Source organism: Coenobita brevimanus, chromosome 6 (genome assembly GCF_032717465.1).
Source record: "Coenobita brevimanus isolate Jiangsu-jjx chromosome 6, ASM3271746v2, whole genome shotgun sequence".
NCBI classification, from domain to species: domain Eukaryota; kingdom Metazoa; phylum Arthropoda; class Malacostraca; order Decapoda; family Coenobitidae; genus Coenobita; species Coenobita brevimanus.
The window spans coordinates 58,126,861-58,148,794 of record NC_136959.1 but is presented as its reverse complement, the minus strand read 5'-3'; the positions used below and the strand labels follow the sequence as shown (position 1 = coordinate 58,148,794).

Genomic DNA, 21,934 nt, shown 5'->3' with positions numbered 1-21,934 from the left:
GCTTTTTTATTACAAAGATTCCTAACAAGTAAAATTCATTATCTATATACATAAAAAATATCATTACCTACTACAGCATCATTTCATGATAAATAGTATACCCACTGTGTTAGCAAGATTAAAGGTTACAGGCAGCAGGAATGATGAAAAAACAATTGATATTCCACATACTACTGTGGGCGGAGGCATGGTAGATCAAGAAGACAGAGAGATACGAGAAACCTACATGAGAGAGTGACACTGATGCTGACAAGACTAGGAAACTAATTAGGGATTAAGTCTACTGGATGAATCGTGTACAGAGAAATGAATGACCAGGGATTGGCACCTTTTAAAATTGACAGTTACTGACTGCCTGTCAGACAGGTAAATATGAAGTTTTGTGCGAACAGGCGAATGTGATACCTATCCGGTAGAGCTAGGATTCTGGGGGTTTGATTGACGAATGATTGGAAGTGTGAAACATTCAACTGGGCACCCCTGGATTAGTATAAATTTTTTTCTGGCTCTCTGGAACCTGCCTCACTCTGTCGTGAGGTGGGAAAGGAGGTTTGCGTGAGGCTACTGATGACAACAATGAGAAGAAAGATTGATGTATTTAAGACTGTGAGGATACATCACCTGATGAGCACCAGTTTGAATGTTCCTTCAAACTCACTCATGAGCAAAAATGGCTTTTTTTAATTTTATCAGGTAAAGTATTTATTTATTTTTGCAACACAAAAAGCCTGTTTTTCATGTAGAAACCTTCTGAAGAACCTTTACACACTCCTATGCATGTTGCCACTGTTGAAAAAAAAAAAAAAAAAAAAAAAAAAAAAAAAAGATGCTGGGGAGAGAGACCTTCATGTGGAGGCATTGATACAGCTGGCTGGTTCTGCTGCCCAGCTGTATCAGTGCCTCACTCCCTCCCTATCCCCCAAAAGGAGGATGAGGGCTTGCAGAAGAGTGACTTCAGCCTGCTGTTCACAGCATGCAGCCACAACAACAACAAAAACAATGCTGCAGTAAAACAGTCACTGAATCTTTACATTATTAGCAGTGAATGCAGCTGCCAAATTCTGTCTAGACTTGTTTAATTCTGATACATGTTGCAGGCAAGCAACTGACTGATCACAGATGCAATGTGAATTTGACGGGTATGTAAAGGTATCAAATCTGTGACTAAGTTGCAGCATGTAGACTTTACTGTACTCAACTTTCTCCAGAACTTTTGTCTTCCACAAGTGACATTCCACTAGCAACAAGATTTAACAATTACAAGAATAAACATAATGCAAGAACATTTAAAACTGACTGTTGCTAGTGTTCATCATAACACTTACAATTCCATGGTGCAAGATGTAATCCAATCCAGTAAAGCAGAACAGGTGCCCAACCTCTTATGTATGCAGCAGCTATGAGGCTGAAAAGAAAATTATACAATCCTGATAATATTACAATCCTAATTATATACTATATTTATGTTATTTAAAACATTAAACCAGCTTTCAAAATATCCATAAAAACAGCATTCATCAAGGTACATATTAATTTAACTTCATACATGCAGCATTACTTACATAGGGAAAACTGTTTATAAATACAATATTACTGTATATACTTAAACATTACTGAGAACATAATCATCTCTTACTAACTCAAACAGGGCCGTTTCTTGCTATAGGCGAAGTATGCGGTTGCCTAGGGCCCCCGATGCCACTAGGGGGCCCCCAGGCTGCCAATATTAGCTTTTTAAGAAATTAAAATATGTGTAAAGTGACTCGAGGTTGTGGTGCTTGGCTATTTCTTGGCTGTCTTGGCTTTTGTTCGCGCCTTTTCGTCTGGCATCCCTGGTCTAAGATAGGGGCCCCCAAACAGCATTCTGCCTAAGGCCCCCAAAAGGCTAGAAACAGTCCTGAACTCAAACCTGTTGATTATTTTTCAATTACACTGAATACCAGTATGCTGGGTCCGCCATTAACAATGGCAATTCATAATGGCTGGTCAGCACACTATAAAAACCATAGTTTTGAAGCACTAGAAAACCATTATAAAGGCCTAACTGCTTTGACCACTTAGCCAGTCACCATTCCCCACCCCCTCCACTTCTACCTCAAATTCAGTGTGGAAAAAAATAATTCATTGTTTAAGTATTTGTGATGTAATCCCAACCAAGTTTGTTGACATGCCACATTAAATTGGCTTATCCTTGTTACAGAATTCAAGGATCATTGCAGGAATATTTTTGGTAGTAAGGTGACTATCAATTATCCCTCAGACTTTAGGATGTTTTCCTGCAGAATAACATCAAATGGCATTAGCCAAAATAAAACAGGTGTGTTGTTACTATAGGCTTAAGAGGTCAACAAAGATACAGCAGTTCCTTTGCCCACACACCCTGGGAGCTTTCCTTGTGGTGTGTAAAACATTATGGCATCAGCCAAAGCACACTGTAACCAAAGAGTATAGAGAAAGATAAGAGGGGACAGTCGCACCATCCCCATGTAACTCTGGGTGACAGTGGCGCCCCAACCGGCAGGCGCGGAAACAGAGCTGGAGAATGTAAACATCATGCCAGGCAGTCAGGTCTGTGCTGCTATTAACTGCAGAAAGTCTAGGCAAAAAAGTCTGGGATTATCTTTATTTCGATTCCCAAGGGACAAGGAAAGGTGAGTGATATACTGACAATCACATCATATCTAAACTAAGTTGATGAAATTATCAGAAAAATTTATCTGGTTGGTTATTTTCTCATTGCTGCTTTGGTATTTAATTCATCGTGATTTATCTTGACATGACAAGTGGTTACTGAGTGTTGTTCTAGAGTATCAGGCTCTTTTTATGTTGCTCATGCTATGTAATTTCTCAGTGTTTTATCTATAGACTACTATGGTTACTGAGTGTTGTTAACTTAGAGGTCAAGAAGAGGAGGGCAGATCTGGGGAGAACATCCGAGTCTCTCCTTAGAAGTTGTGTTTTTGTGCTGAGCACTTTGAAGACAACCAGTTCATGAACTTGGACATAAAAAAGTGAAAATACAGTTCCTGATTTAGTCTAAAAGCAAGCTTCTATCAGCCAGCTACACTTGTTTCACATGTTTTTATCAGCCAGCTGCATTTGTCTCACATGCTTTTATCAGCCAGCCATATTTGTCTCACATGCTTTTCTTAGCCAGCTTTTTATCAGCCAGCTACATTTGTCTCACATGCTTTTATCAGCCAGCTTTTTATCAGCTAGCTACACTTCTCTCACATGCTTTTATCAACTTTTATCAGTCAGCAACACTTGTCTCATATGCATGGAAGACCTCTTTTACTTTTGCAATTGAAAATTTTTAAAATTTAGTTGTAGGACCAAGAGAGAGAGAGAGAGAGAGAGAGAGAGAGAGAGTGGTAAAAAAAAAAAAAAAAAAAAAAAAAAAAAAACTTGGTTTAAACCACTGATGTATAGCCACCAACCCTGTATATACATTTATAAGATTTGGAAATACACCCCTCCCTCCAAAAAGTTGCAGTTATTTTTTTCTATTGTAAAAAAATACATTGTTGGTACAATAACTCCTCATATGCAGCAAAAGTGCTTTGATTAATATTGACATCGACATTATCATTATTCCATGATTGTTAATATGGAGAGGTTGAAGTATTTAAAAGAATAATTTGAACCAAGAGATAATCTTCAACTACAGGTATATATTCATCACTATTATATATTTCTTTTCTTTTAATTTACTGGTAACCTTGCCTTTCTCCCTCTTCTTTATCATTCTCTCTCTCTGGGGGTCATCCCTATGCTGCCAAGGATAGGTTAGGTAAGGTTAGTTTAGGATAGGTTAGGTTAAAAAGTTAGGTTAGAAGAATAGGTTAGGTTAGGTCGTTAGGATGTAAAACTGGGGAACATAGATATGCTCCCTCTGTCTGCATTCATAGCTATACATGCAGACAGAACAGATATTTTCTTAAAATCATACTAATGCTGCTCCAGATACAATATTGTTATTACTTATTTGCATTGGAGAGTTTCAATTTCTTAATAGACTGGCCTGATATATCTCATTTATTTACTCCCTAAGTCTCAGCCTTTTGAATGAAACTTGATTTAGAGCCAGGAGTTTTAAATGAAGATGTAAACCACAGACAGAGGCCAGTGTGTCAAGTCGTGAGGTATGAGCTGTCAGTGATGAGCGCCACTTTCAACTGTATTTATGTACTAATTTTTTCCTGCAGAATATTTAGTAAGATTCCCAATTTAGTGCATCGTTTTATATATACTGTATACGCTATAATGGAGCTTAAGATATTGTTACAACCCACATAAGTGCTAACATTTGCCTTAAACACTGATGTGGTGTGAACCAGCACAAACGACTGCTATCACAGTTTCCGCGCCCTCCGTTGGACAGCACCACCGTTCCAGGAGCTACACTTTTGCCATAGAGACATGCGACTGTCCCCTCTTATCTTTCTTTATACTCTTTGCTGTAACTTCTTGACACTTACGCCTCTGAATGTTTCCCAGTGGTAGGGAAATTATCTGGCAATTACCAGAGAAAAAACACTTGTCTTAACCAGGATACAAGGTTAAACTTTACATGCTGCCCCAAGTGGGTTTCATCAGTTTTTGTTCTTTTCTATGGCTTTATTTCATTATGTACAGCTTTCTTTGTATGGCGTCTCTCAATTCAAGTATGAATGTGATAATTCATGCTAATGCAAATTTACTAACCTACCAAGGACATCCTTCAGGTTTAAAAATTGGAGGGGGAGGGGGGTGGATCTGGATAGTTCCTAATATAAAGCAAAAGTGAAGTCTCATCATCTGGACCTAACATGGGCACATTACAGACCCGACCCTTGGACACACGTCACTCCACCTATGCGCTAGACCACTGTAAACCAATCAATATCATTCATCATCTAATCCTGTCAGTGCCATTTCTAGCCTTTTAGGGGACCTATGTGAAATGCTGTTTGGGGGCCCCTATTTTGTGAAACTATGGTGAGGGGATTCCAACCCTCTAAGGTGGTCCGGGGGCATGCCTTTAACATTTAAATGCATCAATCTGGTGCACTTTAAGAGGAAAAGGGGCTAGATCCGAGAAAAACTCATAACATCTTTTTTTTCTCTCAAATTCATATAAAACATTTCATGTTGACCACAGCAATTTAAACCGACAGAAAATTATAATAAATGGGACCCACTGGGGCCCCCCTGCGATCTCTGTCCATTGGAACCGCAGTCTCATCGAAGAAACTCTATTTTTTTCTTTTAATACCTTTGCTGGTGACCATTGGGAGTACAGTATTTGAATAAAAGTATGAATCAAGAAATATTCGTACATATGTGTAAAACCAATAAATCTTCATCCTTTGACGTATACAGCCAACACTGCAGAACATTAGAACAACATTACAAGTATTTTGTGACCTCATTATTAGGCACGGGACTCACCTTAAATGAGACAAATTTGTACATAAAAAAAAAAAAAAAAAAAAAAAAAAAAAAAAAGTGAGCATTCTGCATTACCCTCAAAATAAAATTGGAAATTAAAAATTCTGGCGGTATCTAGTATCTGTGCCTTACTGCGAACGCTCCAATTTCAGGAGATTCTGACTGAAAATTTCAGGAGAAACGAGTACAATTTCAGGAGTTTCTTATTTAAATACATTACTTACAACAGATAGATAGATTGACTTACATTACTCACTTTATGACACTTACAATAATTGACGGGTCCACCGGACACCCTACAAATTTATTTTGTGAATGCAGTGACTCAACACTCAAATTTCTAAAAAAAGGCCAGGAATGGCAGCTTGGGGGCCCTCTGGTGGCTTCAGAGGCCCTATGCAACTGCATAATTCGCATATAGTAAGAAATGGCATTGAATCCTGTGTTGCCCCATGAGAAGCATAAGAACCTGGGGCTAGGCAAGATGGTCCTGACATTTCAGGTGAGAGTGACCAGCCTCATTCATCCTTGGTCGCATTACATGAGCAATAAACCCCATCCAGAGCAACAGCCCAAAAGCCATTTGCATATAACTCTTATAAGTAAAATATCTAAATCACTCAATTTAAAATTGCTAGAAACCATGCAAAAGCTGTAATAAATCTTGCTAAATCAAACTTTGTTCAAAACCAAGCATCAAAACTAGTTAACAGCCATAATGACAATAGCATATTCTGGTCAACTCTCAATTCTTTCAATAATAACTTTAACAAGACATTATCCATTTCCCCATTAAATTCTGCAGATGGTAACATTACAAATTGGGAATGCAGATATCTTTGCCAGTACGTTTGCCAGAAATTCTACCATAGAGGAAGTCAGCCAAAATGTCCCCGTACTAGAACTCTCCTGAAATTGTCTATCTATCTATTGCCTGATGCCATAATCCCGTAAAGGGTGGCCATTTGACTCTGAGTTATTTGTTTTACAGGGAGGGGCACTAACCCTCCACCAACCCACTTGTTGACACGTAGGGAGCACGTATGGTTTGGTTATATGGTTACCACCCAGCGCTGTAAATGGTTTCTTGGCTTACAGGAAACCATTTGGTTTGTCACTCAATGTAAAGACACCTGTAAAGGGAAGAAAAGCATTAAGACGTGAGGAAAGATGGGAGAAATAGGAAGAGAGGAGGGAAGCACAGAAAAAGAATGATAACGGCTAAGGATGAAGTAGGCAGCACTATATCAAGTGAGTGGATGATGGTTCCACTTAAAATTCAGACAAGACATGTAAAATCCATCCTAGACAATTTACTTACCAACAAAGCTCCAGAACCAGATGGAATTCCTCCAATTGTTCTGAAAAAGTGTTCCCCAGAACTTGCCTCTGATCTAGCTAAATTATTCAGACTATGCATATGTACCTCTTCATTCCCTAATTCCCGGAGAGAAGCCAATATCCAACCAATTCCAAAGAAAGGAAGTTCCTCTGACCCCTATGATTAAAGACCAATAGCTGTCACATCTTCTCTTGGTAAAGTACTTGAAATTTTAATTAATAAGCACATACTGTAGTTAAACATCTTGAATCCAACAACTTAATTAGTGATAGACAATATGGTTTTCGCCATGAAAGATCCACCATTGACATACTCAATCTGCTGACTCATACCATTCATCAATCAATCGACCTACATGGAGAAACTCATGCAGTAGCCCTTGATATTTCTAAAGCTTTTGACAGAGTATGGCACTGTTCCCTGCTATCCAAACTCCCTTGACTAACATCTTTTGTTCCTCTGCTTTCCTCATATCTCAACAACAGAAAAATAAGAGTAGATGGTGTATATTCCAATTTCCACTCATTAACGCCGACGTGCCACAGGGATCAGTTCTGGTGCTAACCCTGTTCCTGGTTCATATTAATGATCTCTTATCTGTCACCCAAAATCCCATCCATTCATATGCAGATGACTCAACACAACAGTTCATTCACACTCAGACACCCATTTACAAAGTATAATATCTCTAACTCTCAACTCAGTACAGCCATCTCCATAAATCAAGGCTTATCTAGGATCAATGAATGGGGACAAAACAACCTTGTCTCATTTAATGCTAGTAGAACCAAGTATATACAATTTACTAATAGACAGATATTGCCAGATTCATATATTACCTTCAATGCTAGTGATATTCCCATCTCCAAAAGTATTGAAATTCTCGGTGTCTCACTTAACAATGCCCTCAGCTGGACCTCTCATGTCAGATCACTTGCTAAAACTGCCTCAAAAAAACTTGTATTATTGTACAGAGTCCGTAACTTCTTCACTGACGATCAGTTAGCTATAATTTATATGAGTCATGTGCGCTCTCAGCTTAAATATTGCTCACCCTTCTGGAGTGGATGTGGAGAGGTTGCATTAAAACAACTAGACAAAATTCAGAACAAAGCTGCTGCAATTATTAACACAGCTATTACAAATAAACTACCTCCCCTACAAGTAAGAAGGAAAGTTGCCTCCCTTGCAATGTTTCACAGGTATTTTTATGGCAAATGCTCAGATGAAGCTGCATCCATTGTGCCACCTCTCCATGCCTCCCCTCATGCTACACGAACATCTGGCAGCGCTCATGACTGGAACGTCACTCAGCCACATTGCAGAACTTCTGCCTATCACAATCCTTTCATTCCCCGAACTGCATCTCTCTGGAACTCACTTCCCCAGAGTTGTTTCCCTCCGAACTTCAACCAACAGCAGTTCAAGTCCAAATGTTAGATATTTTATGAACGAAGGACACCAGTAATCTGGTGTAGGGATTATTTTTTTACCCATTTGACTTTCTTTCGTCTGATCTGTCATTAGAAAAAAAAAAAAAAAACTTGGATATAAACCTGCACCAGCTCAATCCAACTGGAGCACCTTAATTACCCACTAAACCACCAGGTGCCATAATTTGGTTATATGGTTACCACCCAGTACAGTAAATGGTTCCCTGGTATACAGGAAACCATTAGGCTTGTCACTCAATGCAGTCACCCACAGACAGAGGGAAGAGGGAAGAATGAAGGAAAGAAAGACATAGGTGGAAAATGGAAAGGAAGGAGGGAGGAAAAAGCAGGAACCCAAGAGCAGCACTACAATGAGTGAATGGATGGTGAGCGCCCCCAGTATCTTACAAAAATTCTTTATTGAACAGCTCCCCATCCACACCATACACATGTAACACCTTCTATAATCCATAACTGGGGTCCATTCAAGTTCAGATGTATCAGTGTAAGACTAATTTGGTTCAATGAAGTATGACATGCAGGACCAGTGAGGTCCATTCCAATCCATTCAAGTCAGAAGAATACTGTATAGCAGAACTGAGCTCAGACTTAAGCAAATATTTGGTTACATTTTAGTCAAGTTAGGCCTTCATTGGTTAGGGACCTACGTTGCTTCTGATTTTCCAGGAGGGAGTGAGTACTGGGTGGGATGGAATGGTGGTAGATGCCAAACATAAGATGATACACAGTACAGAAATGGGTAATTTCTACAATGATAGGCAGATGGCAGGGTATGGCAAGAGAGAGAGAGAGGAAAAAAAAAGTGATGGAAGTTGACTGGTGCATTGTTAATCCAATAAGCCTGTGTAGGTTTATATCCAAGGGATGGTTGGGGTTTATTGCTCATGTAATGCCACTTATGGATGCATTAGGCTGACTCTCATCTTAAATGTCAGGACCAACTTGCCTAGCCCCGAGCTCCTACGCTCCTCATGGGGCAATGTAGGACTGGAAAAAAAAAAAAAATGATGCCATGCCTCCTCTTAACCCCTTATGGGTGGGCAACTTATCAATTATACCACCGTGTGGGGCGGCATATTTTCGGAAAAATAAAGTATCAAGGAATAAGCCTAAACATGCATAAATCAATGAAAACAGATGAAAAACGAAGGTAAGAGGTGTTACATGCGTGGTAATCCGTCTCTGCTGGCTGTGGGAGGAGGAGGAGGGGAGGAGTGAGGGAGGAGAGCGGGCAGGCGGCTTATCACCAAGCGCGCCTGGGGCGAGGCTAGCAAACTATTCACTCATTTGCTTTTTCTTCACCACTGAACACTATATTCATCATTTATGCTTTCTTTACACTATTCATTGTCTTCAATATCTTTTGTATGTGTTTTCTATTTTACTTAACACTTATAACAATATAACTTACATACGTATACTGTATAATGTTTTACTTGAACAAAATAATATAACACTGCAACTTATCTATCTATCTATCTATCTATATATATATATATATATATATATATATATATTCTATTTTGCTTGTTTCAAGGCTCGGGAGAGTAGAGGGAAGGACAATAGGTGACAAGGATGCCCCATCACCCAATTTCACCAATAAATTAGGACCAAAAATGGCAGGACGTTAAGTAACGTCACCCGCCTCTTCATGCACGGAAGTTACGTAATGGCGCCTGCCTGTTAGGGGTTAAAGGAATCTTCACTAGGTTGGCCATGGTACAGTTGATGTGTTTAGTGGACTGGTCGCTAAGTCATCTGCCAAAACCAGCTAATTACTTCCCATCATTTGCTGGGTGTTGCTGGGAAAACAAATCTGAGATGTGTTGTTGTTATTGATCAACCCTAGTCTGTCTGGCCAAACAGATTCATCAACCACAAGCAGGCAACCACCCCTGTAGTGAACAAGTACAGTATTCCCATGTGGTTGAGAGCACCTTGCCATAATGAGCCACAGGAAAAAATGTAGAGGTCTGGTTCCTGGATATCTGTAAGAGGAACCATTGGAGGCTCCACTTCACCCTGTCATTTGGCTATATGGTTACCACCCAGCATTATAAACGGTTTCCTGGCTTACGGGAAACCATTTGACTTGTTACTCAGTGTAGTCACCTGAGCTGGAAAGAACATTAATAAAAAGTGATAGGAAGGAAAGGAAGAGAGAAGGACAGATGCAGATATACACTGATAATGGTGAATGAAGAAGCAGGCAGCACAACATCAACATCAAATGAGTGGATGATGGTCACCACCACCTACCACTTCAGAGATATGCAATAAAATGCATAACAATGTGAGTCTCACCTTGAACTTAGGTTAAAATATAAACTTTCTCCCCACAACATCAGTACTTTAATTAAGAAAGCATTATTTCCATACTGTATACTATACTGTACAATACCGAGCATCTTATGATACAGGCAAAGAATTTAAGACTACTGCAGCCCAATTTCTTGGAGGAATAAGACTTTGCATCTTATGGGAGCTATGCAGAGGTTATTTCTAGCTCCTTCAGTTACACATACAATACTGTCCACAGAGGACAATATATATATGAATACAACTGGAAATCACTTTAACTAAATCCTCCATTAAATATTAATGCAAATTACCCCTTTTGCAGGGTTTAAAAAAAAAAAAAAAAATGAAAGGTCTTATAATAACAATGCTACACCACTATTTTAAGGGCTACTCTACACAGTATGCAACTTGTGAAAATAAATCCCTTATCAGCACTGTACTTAAGACATTACAAAATGCAGTTATTTTAAAAGTTAAAGATTCATCATCTACACTACACTTACACACTAATACTGTTACACCATGTAAAGTACTGTACAGTATTTTAAAAGGACAACTGCATACATCATGTAACTGAAAGTAAATCATTCACCTGTACTTAACAGTGACAATGAATCAGTTCAGAAAAGTCTTTGACACTACTCTACAACTTTTGGGGGGGCACAACTGCACAGAAGCCCTAAAGCTTGGTTACTGAAGAGAACAACATTCAAAGGTACAATACTAATCTATGCCATTTCCATTAAAAAAAAAAAAAAAAAAAAAAAATTTTTCAGTTACACATGGAGAAAGGCCATCACTCCAACTGGTGTATTAACTACACCAAGAATTGAAATTTAATATTGGGGAAAAAAGAAAAAAAAAAAAAGAATCAGTTACACAAAGGAAGGCCATCATTACAACTGGTGTATTTACCACTACACCAAGCATCAAAATTTAATATTGGTAAAAAAAAAAAAAAAAAAAAAAAAAAAAAGGCAAATTTTTCCATGTTCACTTAAAAATGGTAAATAAATAAAAAGTTTTCCTGTAATTCATCTCATTACAGCATAAAAACAAAAATTAAGTTTGGTCCAGTTCTTAGGGAATTCATAAAGCCCTGTAAAATCAATCATACCTAAAGGACTGACTGAATGAAATAGTAAAGAATAATAAACCACTGCTTCCAACAACATCAACAGTTTCAATCAATCATGAGATCATGGAAATGCTTAAGCAAGGCTTCGCCAGAATTATTGGGACAATTGCCATGTACTCCTTGAATCACAGCAACTTCTTCCTTCAGTTTCTGCAACATTTCAATTCTCTTCTGGAAGTTGTGCCTTTTCTGTAGCTTTTCAGACTCAATCATCAGATCAATATATTCTTTTGTGGACAAAGGATTAGGCTTCAGAGCAATATCTTCAAGTCGCTCCACACAATTCTGAGCTTCTTTAATCTTGGCAATCAGGTTGTGAGCATGCTGGTTAATATCATTTTCTATAGCTTGGATGGCAGCTTCTTTATCTAGTTTTCCTTTTTCAGCATTTTCATAGCGGTCAAGCAGCTCCTGAACTGTTCGCTGCTCTTTCTTCCAAACCGTTTCAAACCTAAAGCCCATATTCTTGTGAACATCCCAGTAGCAATGCTCAGGGCAAATTCTACAATAAGAATCAGCCATTGCCCAACAATTCATCTTATCCTTATTATCCGGAATAAAGCAGGGAAAGTGGCATGTCATGTTACACTTCATACAGTTGGTAACATGCTGGCCCTTTGCCAGATCTATTTGCTTTATCTCTGGAACTTCCACTTCCTCAGTATAATTGGCACTACCTTTCATGTCATCACTCAGACGGGCTAGCATGTCTCTCTCCTGATTCAGATTTGCAAGCTTACTAAGTCCAATATGAATTTGATTTTGTAGACCAATCACTGCAATTTGAAGTTTGTTCCTCTCCTCTAAAACTTCCTTGGTTAGGGTAAGGCTTGCAGGAAAAGTTTTGCCCAGCTTAGTAAAGAAGTTCGTCATACTCCTGTACCCCATTTCCCAAAACAACTTGCAGATGTATGTTGAGTCATCATCATCTGAATCTGAATCTGATTCATCACCCTCAGCATTTGATGCATATAAAGCACTGTTGTTAAACTTGTAAAATCCAGTGTAATGAACATCAGCCTCTCTCAGAGCTTCAAGAACTGGGGGGGTTTTAGCATCAGCAAAGGTTGCCATAATGTAGATGTTATCTTTGATATCCTTCCCAAACATAGAAGAAAGACCATCAAAGACATATCGCTGTGTCTGAGTTAGCCGGGCTGCTGAGGAAGGTGTAACAAACCCAACTCCATCTACCTGATCTATGCCATAGCCCTGCTTGAGGAAGTTTTTCAGCTGATCCATCATTTCACGGTCTCGTTGGATCCCTCTCGTGTCCCCAAATCCTGGGGTATCAATAAGAACATAGTTATAATCAAAAGGCATTCCTGGAAGGTGGTAAAAGGCATAAGCTGTTATCAAATCTGTCTGACTTTCAGCCTGAGAACGCTTAGGAGCATTTTTGTCATCAATGAGAATTAGTCTGAAATCATCAAGAAATTCTACCCTGTATATGTAGTTCACCATGGCATTAATTAGTGTGGTTTTTCCGGTGCCTGTTGCCCCAACAAGGAGAATAATTTTTGTGGGGTTATTAGTTTTTCCTCCTAATGTCAAAAGCTGAACCTTTTCAATTTTGTTCTGGTGTTCAACCTTCATTTCCAACTTCCTGATCTGAAGGTTTTCTTCCACTCCATAATAACTGCTGAAGACATCCCTGGCTTTTAATTTAAGTGCTGTCTGGTCATCAGGTGCAGAGGAAGCATCGGGTGTTGGTGCCATCTTGATCGTTGGATGTTTCAGCAACACGCCTGGAAGCATGGGAGAAATGTCTCACGACCATGTAGTTTTGATCATACCAAAGTTATTGAAGTCTGAGGTAAACAAGCTTCTTTGCCCTCCCCTCATTATTAAAAAGAATAGAAGGTAAGTCACCTACTTCTGTTGAGGATGAATCACTGCAAAAACTACCTTTATGACATTACAAATACTACCAATTTACTGTGACTACTTTATGTTTTACGAATTGACATACAGTACCATATGTATACTGACATAGCAGCATCAACAACCAAGCACATAATGACTGTACAAATATCCCTCAGCTTGCTCCTAATACCACCAAGGGAAGATGGTGTACTGCAGATGGGGGGCTGCTCCAGTCTGAGGTCCACAGGGTTCAAGTTCATATAATCCTGAGGCCACAACAGCAGCAATACATCTATATACCATACTGTATATGTACTGGCATGTAAATAACTGTGAACATATTCTTCCACCTGTCTATCAATAGCCAGATGCCACAATCCCATATGGGGTGGCAGTTAGTCTCTGAGATAGTTGTTTTATGGTGAGGGGCACTAACTCTCCGCCAACCCACATGCTGACACACAGAGAACATGTATTGGTTGGTTATAAGGTTACTACCCAGCACTGTAAATGGTTTCCTGACTTACAAGAAACCATATTCTTACCATCCATCCACTCGTTATCCAAACTTACGCTGTCCCACGAGAAGTGTAGCAGCACAGGGATAGGCAAGTTGGACCTGACATTTAAGATGAGAGTGACCAGCTTCACTCAACCCCCAGTGGCATTACATGAGCAATAAACCCCAACCATCCCTTGGACATAAACCTGCCCAGGCTCAATCCGACTGGAGTGCCTTAATTACCCACTAAACCACCAGGCGTTATAATTTGATCATATGGTTACCACCCAGCATAGTAAATCGTTTCCTGGTGTACAGGAAACCAGTTGGCTTGTTACTTAGTGTAGAGGCACCCATAGGCAGAAGGAAGAGGAAAGAATGAAGGAAATAAAACCAGAAGAGGAAGGAAAGAAGGAAGAGAGGAACGGGCAGACATCAGAAAGCAGCACTACATCGAATGAGTGGATGGTGGGTGCCCCCACCTATCACTAAATTCTTACAAGTGGGAAAAATTACTTATGTGGGCAGTATCAACCATCAGGGGTCCCTCTCCTGAGTACCACTGCACAATCAACATACTGTACAGTACTTCTTCTGTGTGAGACATTCTTGTTACCATTTTTCTCGCTCGTGCAAGGAGATCCCACGTGAGTGGAGCCTGCGTATCCTAAGGGTCTACTGTACAAGACATTCACCTTCTCTTCACCCCTACACTGCAGTAGTTTTGTAGCTGTACTATCCACTCTTGCTGCCTGTCCCAATGTGTGATAATGTTTGCAATCTTAACCTCCACTTGTTTAATTATACTTCATTCTATTCCCTTACCCAACAAGTAATTTGAGTTACTAAAGAATTCCTTCCATCTTTCAAACTGCTCATCATCCTCATTCCTAACTTTCCACTGCATACTTCCGATGTTCCCAAAATTATCACTGGTTCTACCTTGTTTAAACTTCCAACATTCCCCAAATAATCAAATTATCACGTGTTCTACTTTGTTTAAACTTCCAACATTCCCCAAATTATCACTTGTTCTACCTTGTTTAAAATGTGATTAACCATGAAGTATTGGTGAACATGTCCTACTCAATATACTTTTTTTTTTTTTTTTAACCCAGTGCCTTCACAGATTCTGCACTGACCATCACCATACTAATAATGAGGCATTTCCAGGAGGATCCCTAAAGATGCAATATGTCCAAAATTCTAAATTCTGTCTCCCCTTTCCTTGGTCTTGATTGAACCTCTTCCTTCATATACTCACTACAAATTTGCAGTTTTAAGACAAATGCTTGTCAAAATACTTCTCTTGATCCTACCGTAGCACTGCGACTTAAACTTTCCCCCCCCCCACGCGCAACCACCTTGGATCGTATTGTGATAATTAACAAATAACCCTTTGCACCTGGAAAACATAAGCTGTACACTACGCCTTGAGTGTTATTCCTAGTGCATACTATTGTAGTATCCTGCGAGATACTGAGAATCTAGTTATAAGAGTTTGTAATTGACCAAATATTGTGCTGTATCATCTGCTGTTGTCTCTTGTCTGACTAAGTAATACACGTGTAAAGGTTATTGCCTGCCTCTCTTATTTGTCCTAAGCCTCGGTCTCGAAAGAGGACCCCGCTTCCCAATAGGTGTTCTACGAGCGAGAAGTCGCGCCTTAAACACCTGGCATTACAGACTGTATACAATTTTAATTGCTGAAGGAGGTGTGTGGTAAGATCTACCACCTTCTTTTGTTGAGAGAACTCATTTGAAGTTACTTCAGCATTAATTATTGAGTACGGTTCATGAATCGGTACAGCTAATAATGAAAGCAATCTTTTCATTCATTGCCAGACGCCATGTATCCCAAACAGGGTTAGAGTTAATTGTTTTACAGGGAAGGGGCACTAATCCTCCACCAACCCCACTTGACACGTAGGGAGAACGTTATGCCAACAGCATCTGGCGTTCCCAGGTGGTCACCCATCCAAGTACTAACCAGACCCAACGTTGCTTAACTTCGCTGATCGAACGGGAAGCGGTGTACTCAACGTGGTATGGCCGCAATCTTACTAGGTACAAATGCCATCTTCGTAAATTAACTACCAGTAGAACTGAAATCATCTTGTTAAATGACTACAAATAGAGCTAATCATGGAAGCCAGCTTGAAAAATAGCTACCGGCAGAGCTAAGAATGAAAGCCATTTTGATTATCAGCTACGAGCTTTCCCAACAATGTGTCTGCTTCCGCTGCCCGACTCGCATCCAAGTCACCCGCTCTCACCCCAAAGTCTTTCCCTTTTTCTGCCCATTTATTCATACTTTGCGCGTCTATAATATTCCTCACGTTCATCAGAAAATATAGCTGGCGGCTTATAACAAGCAGAAAGTACTTACAAAGTCCGGTGAAACTTCTGTGAAGAGAGAACCTCCACGAACCTCCGTACGCTCCAACGTCGCTACGAAGAATGGACAACAATGCGCCGATGTGGGATGCTCAACCCCATGTTATACGTACAGGACCAATACAGGGTAGTGGCGCAACCATCAGCCACAGTTACTCAGCTTTAAATTTAAAAAAAAACTCAACTGTTGTATATTACAGTATATAATATTGTACCGAACGACTGGATAATTTCTTATTAATCAATTTAGTAAAATACTGTCCCTAGGCAGTTGACAAATTGAAAATAAAACTGGTGATGCATGGCAGTCTTTACACGTCATGTGTGTGTGAACGTACTGTTCTGTACCAGCAAAAGGACCAGCGTTGCCCAATTGTAGCCATAAAAACAAGAGTGTAGGGACTCCGGGTTAGGCTACTAATTCTTGACATGTAAGTTAATTAACGGTGATAGGCTTTACTCGCTCCTGCGTGGCATTATTTTAATCTCTCAGGCTGAACCCATACAGGTTCAACCCTTTTGGAGCGCGTTCATCCACTAAACCACCAGGCGTCATTTCGTTATAAGGTGGAAACGGTTTCCTGGGATACAGGAAACTATTAATTTTGTAGTCAATGTAGAATCACCTACACTGTGTGTGTGTGTGTGTGTGTGTGTGTGTGTATGAGAGAGAGAGAGAGAGAGAGAGAGAGAGAGAGAGAGAGAGAGAGAGAGAGAGAGAGAAATTGTCTTGAAAAGTACAATAGTTTCATGAAGACTGATATGGCTTAGTCAGGAAGGAGCACAGTTATTTATCAGTCTTGGTCTGTCTGGCTGAACAGACCCACCAATCACAGCATGCAACCGCTCCTGCAGGGTCGTCCCATACAGTAAACCGATGTTCCCTTGCGACTGACAGCACCTCGCCACAGCGAAGTGCGGGGAAACGTGTGGAGGGTTGGTTACTGGATGGACGCCACATTCGCTTCACCCAGTTAGTAGGGGGCACTACAGCAAGCTCCACATCACTCCCTTATCTAGTTATCTGGTTACCACCCAGCGTTGTACGTGATGTCCTGGGTTACAGGAAACCCCTAGGCTTATCATTCAGTGTAAAACCACATGACGTGTAAAGAGTAATAAAACATGACGGAAAGGGTGAAAAGCGAAGAGGGGAGGGCAGAAACACGTACAGAACGATGATAAAGGTAAGGAAGATATATTATGTTGCACTACATCAAGTGAGTGGATGATGGTCGCCATCCCCTGCCACCAGGAGATAGCATAGTCGTCTGTCGCCTACAGTATACTCGTAGGCCTATTTTGCTAGACACCTTAAACCTGTAGGGGACGGTCACAAACGAACTGCCTCCATGTCACCCTGTCCTCTGCCATCTGGCAACCCTTCCGCTACTCACACCCTCTCTATCACATAGGCTACTTGCCTCCCATTCTTCCAATTATTCTCGGTCTTCCTTCCCCCCCCCCCCGGCCTCCATTTCACTCTCATTCACCATTCTGGTCAATTTTTTAATTCTCCATCCTCTCCACATGGACAAATCATTTCATAGTCTCTCTCTCTCAGTACACTGCATCAGCAGCAAAGCTCCTTCATTTCATCATTTGTCTCTCTCCTCTAACTCCACATGATTCTCTTAGATAATTTATTACCAATTAATAATGTCTTGTAACTACTCATGTTCCTCCCTGATATCTAATTTCCAATACTCTCACTCTTTTGTGCTTCCAGCAAGATCCAAGCTTCACTTTCATACATTACATTGGGGATCACAATATTGTCTAGAAACAACTTTACTCCCATGTTCACTTTGCTATTCTTATCATTGCTCTCAAATAAACCAACCACGTCCTTTATTCCCGTATACTGTACCCTTCATGCAACCAGTCCTCTAAACTTCTATTCTTACCACAACACCTGAATATTTTTAAAGGCAATCACAATTTTTTTATTTCCTAACCCTCTAAGAGTGGAAACAGGATTGAAGAAATGGTTAAAGTACATGGATATAATATACGTTTATAGCGATTATCATTCATGCATTTATAATGACGAGACGCTAGCCTACATCCTGTACACAGACTAAACCACGCCATAAACAGGATGCCTCATACATTTGTCATCTGCGGTTGATATCAAGAATCCAACACGTCCAGATCAAGGAATGTACGAGTTGTTTGCCCTGGATGGACAATGAAAGTTATGTGCAGTCTCTGATTAATCCTCTTACAACAACAGATTTTGGTTTAGAAAGGACAGTTATAGGATGATACATCTGCCTTATCAGGAAAGACAAGGAAATGGGAGTTCTGAGTTTTCCCCATGTCAAGATCTTCATGTAAAAACAAATTACAGTCATGGCCGGAAGTCATCGTTTGAACAAGTTTGCGACCTACTTCTCCTATCCTGGTGTGAAGGAAGAACAAGGGATACAAGAACTTCCTAGAATTTTTTTTTTTTTTTTTTTTTTTTTCCGGCCTATCAACCATTGGGGTCGAAGCCCCTGGTTATTAAGGCCATGTATAAATATATATATGTATATACATTTAAATATATATACATATATATACAAACATATATATATATATATATATACACACACACACACACACACACACACACACACACACACACACTTCCATGCATACATACAGACACATTTTCATACAAACGTACATATATATATATAATAATTTTAATCTCATTTATTTATTTTTTTTGTATTTTTATTTTTTTTTAATTTTTTCCTTGGTTTTATATTTTTTATACCTTATAATATAAAGACAAACTAATCTAAAGACCCTAAAACTAATCACCTAACAGACAAATCGCTAACCTATACTAAATCCTACAGAGACAAATAGCTAGACCTACACTAATGGTAAAAATACCTCGACTAACAGAACACCATAGACTACAGATATGTAATGCCTTTCTACATTACATACCTGCACTCATCACCTGGTGACTGTCAGTCGGGGCACAACCTAATATAGGGGACATCAATATATGAAAGGGAACCAGACGAGTCAGGAACATTTCCATATACGTCAGCTGTCGTCCCTAATTAGAACAACTTAAGCAAGATAATATAATGTATTTACATAATTTGTACAAAAAGTGAAGAACCTCGCCCAGCAGAACCTAGAAGAGGGAAAACACATGGTATTTTCTCTTTCGTTACTAAAGACTTCTTGGTGCTGACTGCAGAACGACCGAGATACATGAAGAGATTATACGGTCCCTCTGTACAGTACATCCTGCAAATAAAAATATGAGTTGAACCCGGCACCATCTCTCAGTTGCCTTAGTGCACTTGTCACCTGTGAGAGAGAGAGAGAGAGAGAGAGAGAGAGAGAGAAAGGTGGTGTGTAAGTGGGTGTTTTTGCCAATCTCACTCACCCCAAACGATCCACTGATAAGGCGGAGTGATGTCATCGTCCCAGGCTGTGGCAAATGCTGCTATACTTGTACTTCCATATACTGATCTCGTGCTTCTTTTCTCTCCTGTGCGTGATTATCTTCAGCATTCCTTTGCATTTTATTGTATATACTAGTTGTACATAATCCATCTCTATTTGCTAAAGGGGTATGAGACAAGACCATTTTTTTTTTTTTTTTCTAACAACAAACTTGTAACCACTGTGGCAAGACCCACTACCTCCTTTTGCTGTATATGTATTCTGTATACCTTTACAACAATACATAGTTCAGTCAATCAACCCTTCAGTACGAGTCCTTTCTGTTGTAGTATAATATTGCCTGATGGCAGGAAGGGTGAAACTTAATATCAATCGGATGCAAGGGACAGAATGATGCGACATCAAGAATTATGTACACATAATAGGCCTAATCGAAACTTCTTACGTTCGAAAAGCTTACAACCCTCCCCCCCCTCCTCTGGCACAAAACGTTAGGTCTCTGAGCACCAAACATTTGGGTACAATGGGATTTTCGTTTTAATCTTTCTCTCTCTTTCTCTGAGGCACCACACATTTATAGGGTACAATGGTATTTTCGTGTTAATTTCTCTCTCTCTCTGAGCATCAAAACAGAGTACAATGGTTTTTTCGTTTTAATCTCTCTCTCTCTCTTTCAGGCACCAAACGTTTGGGGCAGAGTGGCATTTCCGTTTTAAACCTGTCTGTTTGTCTCTCGCTCTCTCACGCACCATACGTTTGAGGCACAATGGCACTTCCGCTTTAAATTCCCCCTCCTCCTCTCTCTCTCTCTCTCTCTCTCTATATATATATATATATGTATATATGCCTTGAAAGGGATCGATGGGGATTGCCCTCAATACATCTTTGAAAATCTTCGAAATCTCTCTCCCTCTTAGATAACCAAACGTTCCGAGTATACTGGCATTTCCACTTCCGCGATAAGAGCCGACGTAACGAAGTGCTGTTTGTGGCCTCGTTATTAATTATAGAGACCCCACTGTATAGTTAACCTACGAGAGTATGACTAGCTTAGATTTGGCCTCACAGGAAAAAGTAGACACATGCGAAGATTCTGCGCTCATTCCTAATGTTGGGGTTCCCAAAGGCATTTTCGATGGCTTCCCTGTCGTTATTATTTTTGACATAACTACAGTATAATCTTTCCTTGTCTTCCATATTTCGCCATGAACAATTCCTGGTTACGAGGGAAAATGTCACAGCTGTTGTTTTGAGTAGAGCAAAGAAAAAAAGAGAATAAAGGGAAAGGGAAATGTTTCCCCGAGCTAGACCTTATTAGATAATATAGCCCTGCTAGGTGACAGGAGCGCACTACCCCTCCCGCCACGGCAGATACCGGGCATGGCTTGAACTCACGACCCCCCGGTCCCGAGTCCGATTCTCTACCACTGTGCCACCTTGCCCCCATAAAAAAAGGAGAATAGAAAATTCCCATGTCTTCAGTTTTTCTGCAGAAACAAATCTAAGATATAAGGAATCGATCGTAAATACCTGTATGCTCGAGAATCTCTTGATCGTAAGACTGTATGTGAAGCCAGGCCCAGTTATGTGCGGTCTAGTATTCCTGTCAGCATATGAAGCTCTCTTGCACCTTTTGAGTCGGTCCCTCACTCCTCTGTTTCATTGGAAAAAAAAAAAAAAAAAAAAAAAAAAAAAAAGCATCCTGAGAATGCAAGACCCGTACCTTACAACTGGTTTATGGCTGACCTTTGATCCTGCCCTGTGACCTTGATTTTTGAGCTATTATCAATACTGAATGATTTCATCCTTGCCTGACCCTCAACTCCTCTACCAAGCTTGATCCAATCACATCAAAAGTGCCTAGGTTGACCTTACTGTGACCTTGACCACTGACCTATTGTTCTCAAAATAATCCATACCCTGACCTCTGCTTCTGACTAAACATTCTCACTTTGAAACACTTCAGCTTTTCCTGATCCCCAACTTTTCCACAGATTGATCTAAACCAGATTTAAACTGATTGCTCTGACCTACGACCAATTTTGACCAAAATTTAATCATTTGCTTTTTTGATCCTCCTT

The 21,934-nt window shown here is 39.9% G+C and overlaps 3 protein-coding genes and 1 non-coding gene across 4 annotated transcripts in view; all 4 read right to left on the bottom strand.

Moving 5' to 3' along the window:
- LOC145399939 (uncharacterized) overlaps positions 1-21,934 on the bottom strand; it is a 152,693-nt gene that overhangs the window by 16,389 nt on the left and 114,370 nt on the right. The window lies entirely within an intron of this gene.
- The window catches only part of EMC1 (ER membrane protein complex subunit 1), a 63,876-nt gene that overhangs the window by 11,630 nt on the left and 30,312 nt on the right, over positions 1-21,934 (bottom strand). The gene's annotated exons all lie outside the window — the stretch shown is intronic.
- Positions 11,694-13,436, bottom strand: LOC145402035 (uncharacterized). Its single transcript, XM_080274135.1, has one exon. It carries the CDS (start codon positions 13,424-13,426, stop codon positions 11,714-11,716), a length of 1,713 nt encoding a protein of 570 aa, XP_080130261.1. The 5' UTR covers positions 13,427-13,436; the 3' UTR covers positions 11,694-11,713.
- On the bottom strand, positions 15,978-16,096 carry LOC145403329 (5S ribosomal RNA). The gene has a single exon (XR_013897978.1). It is a non-coding gene; the product is annotated as a 5S ribosomal RNA (ribosomal RNA).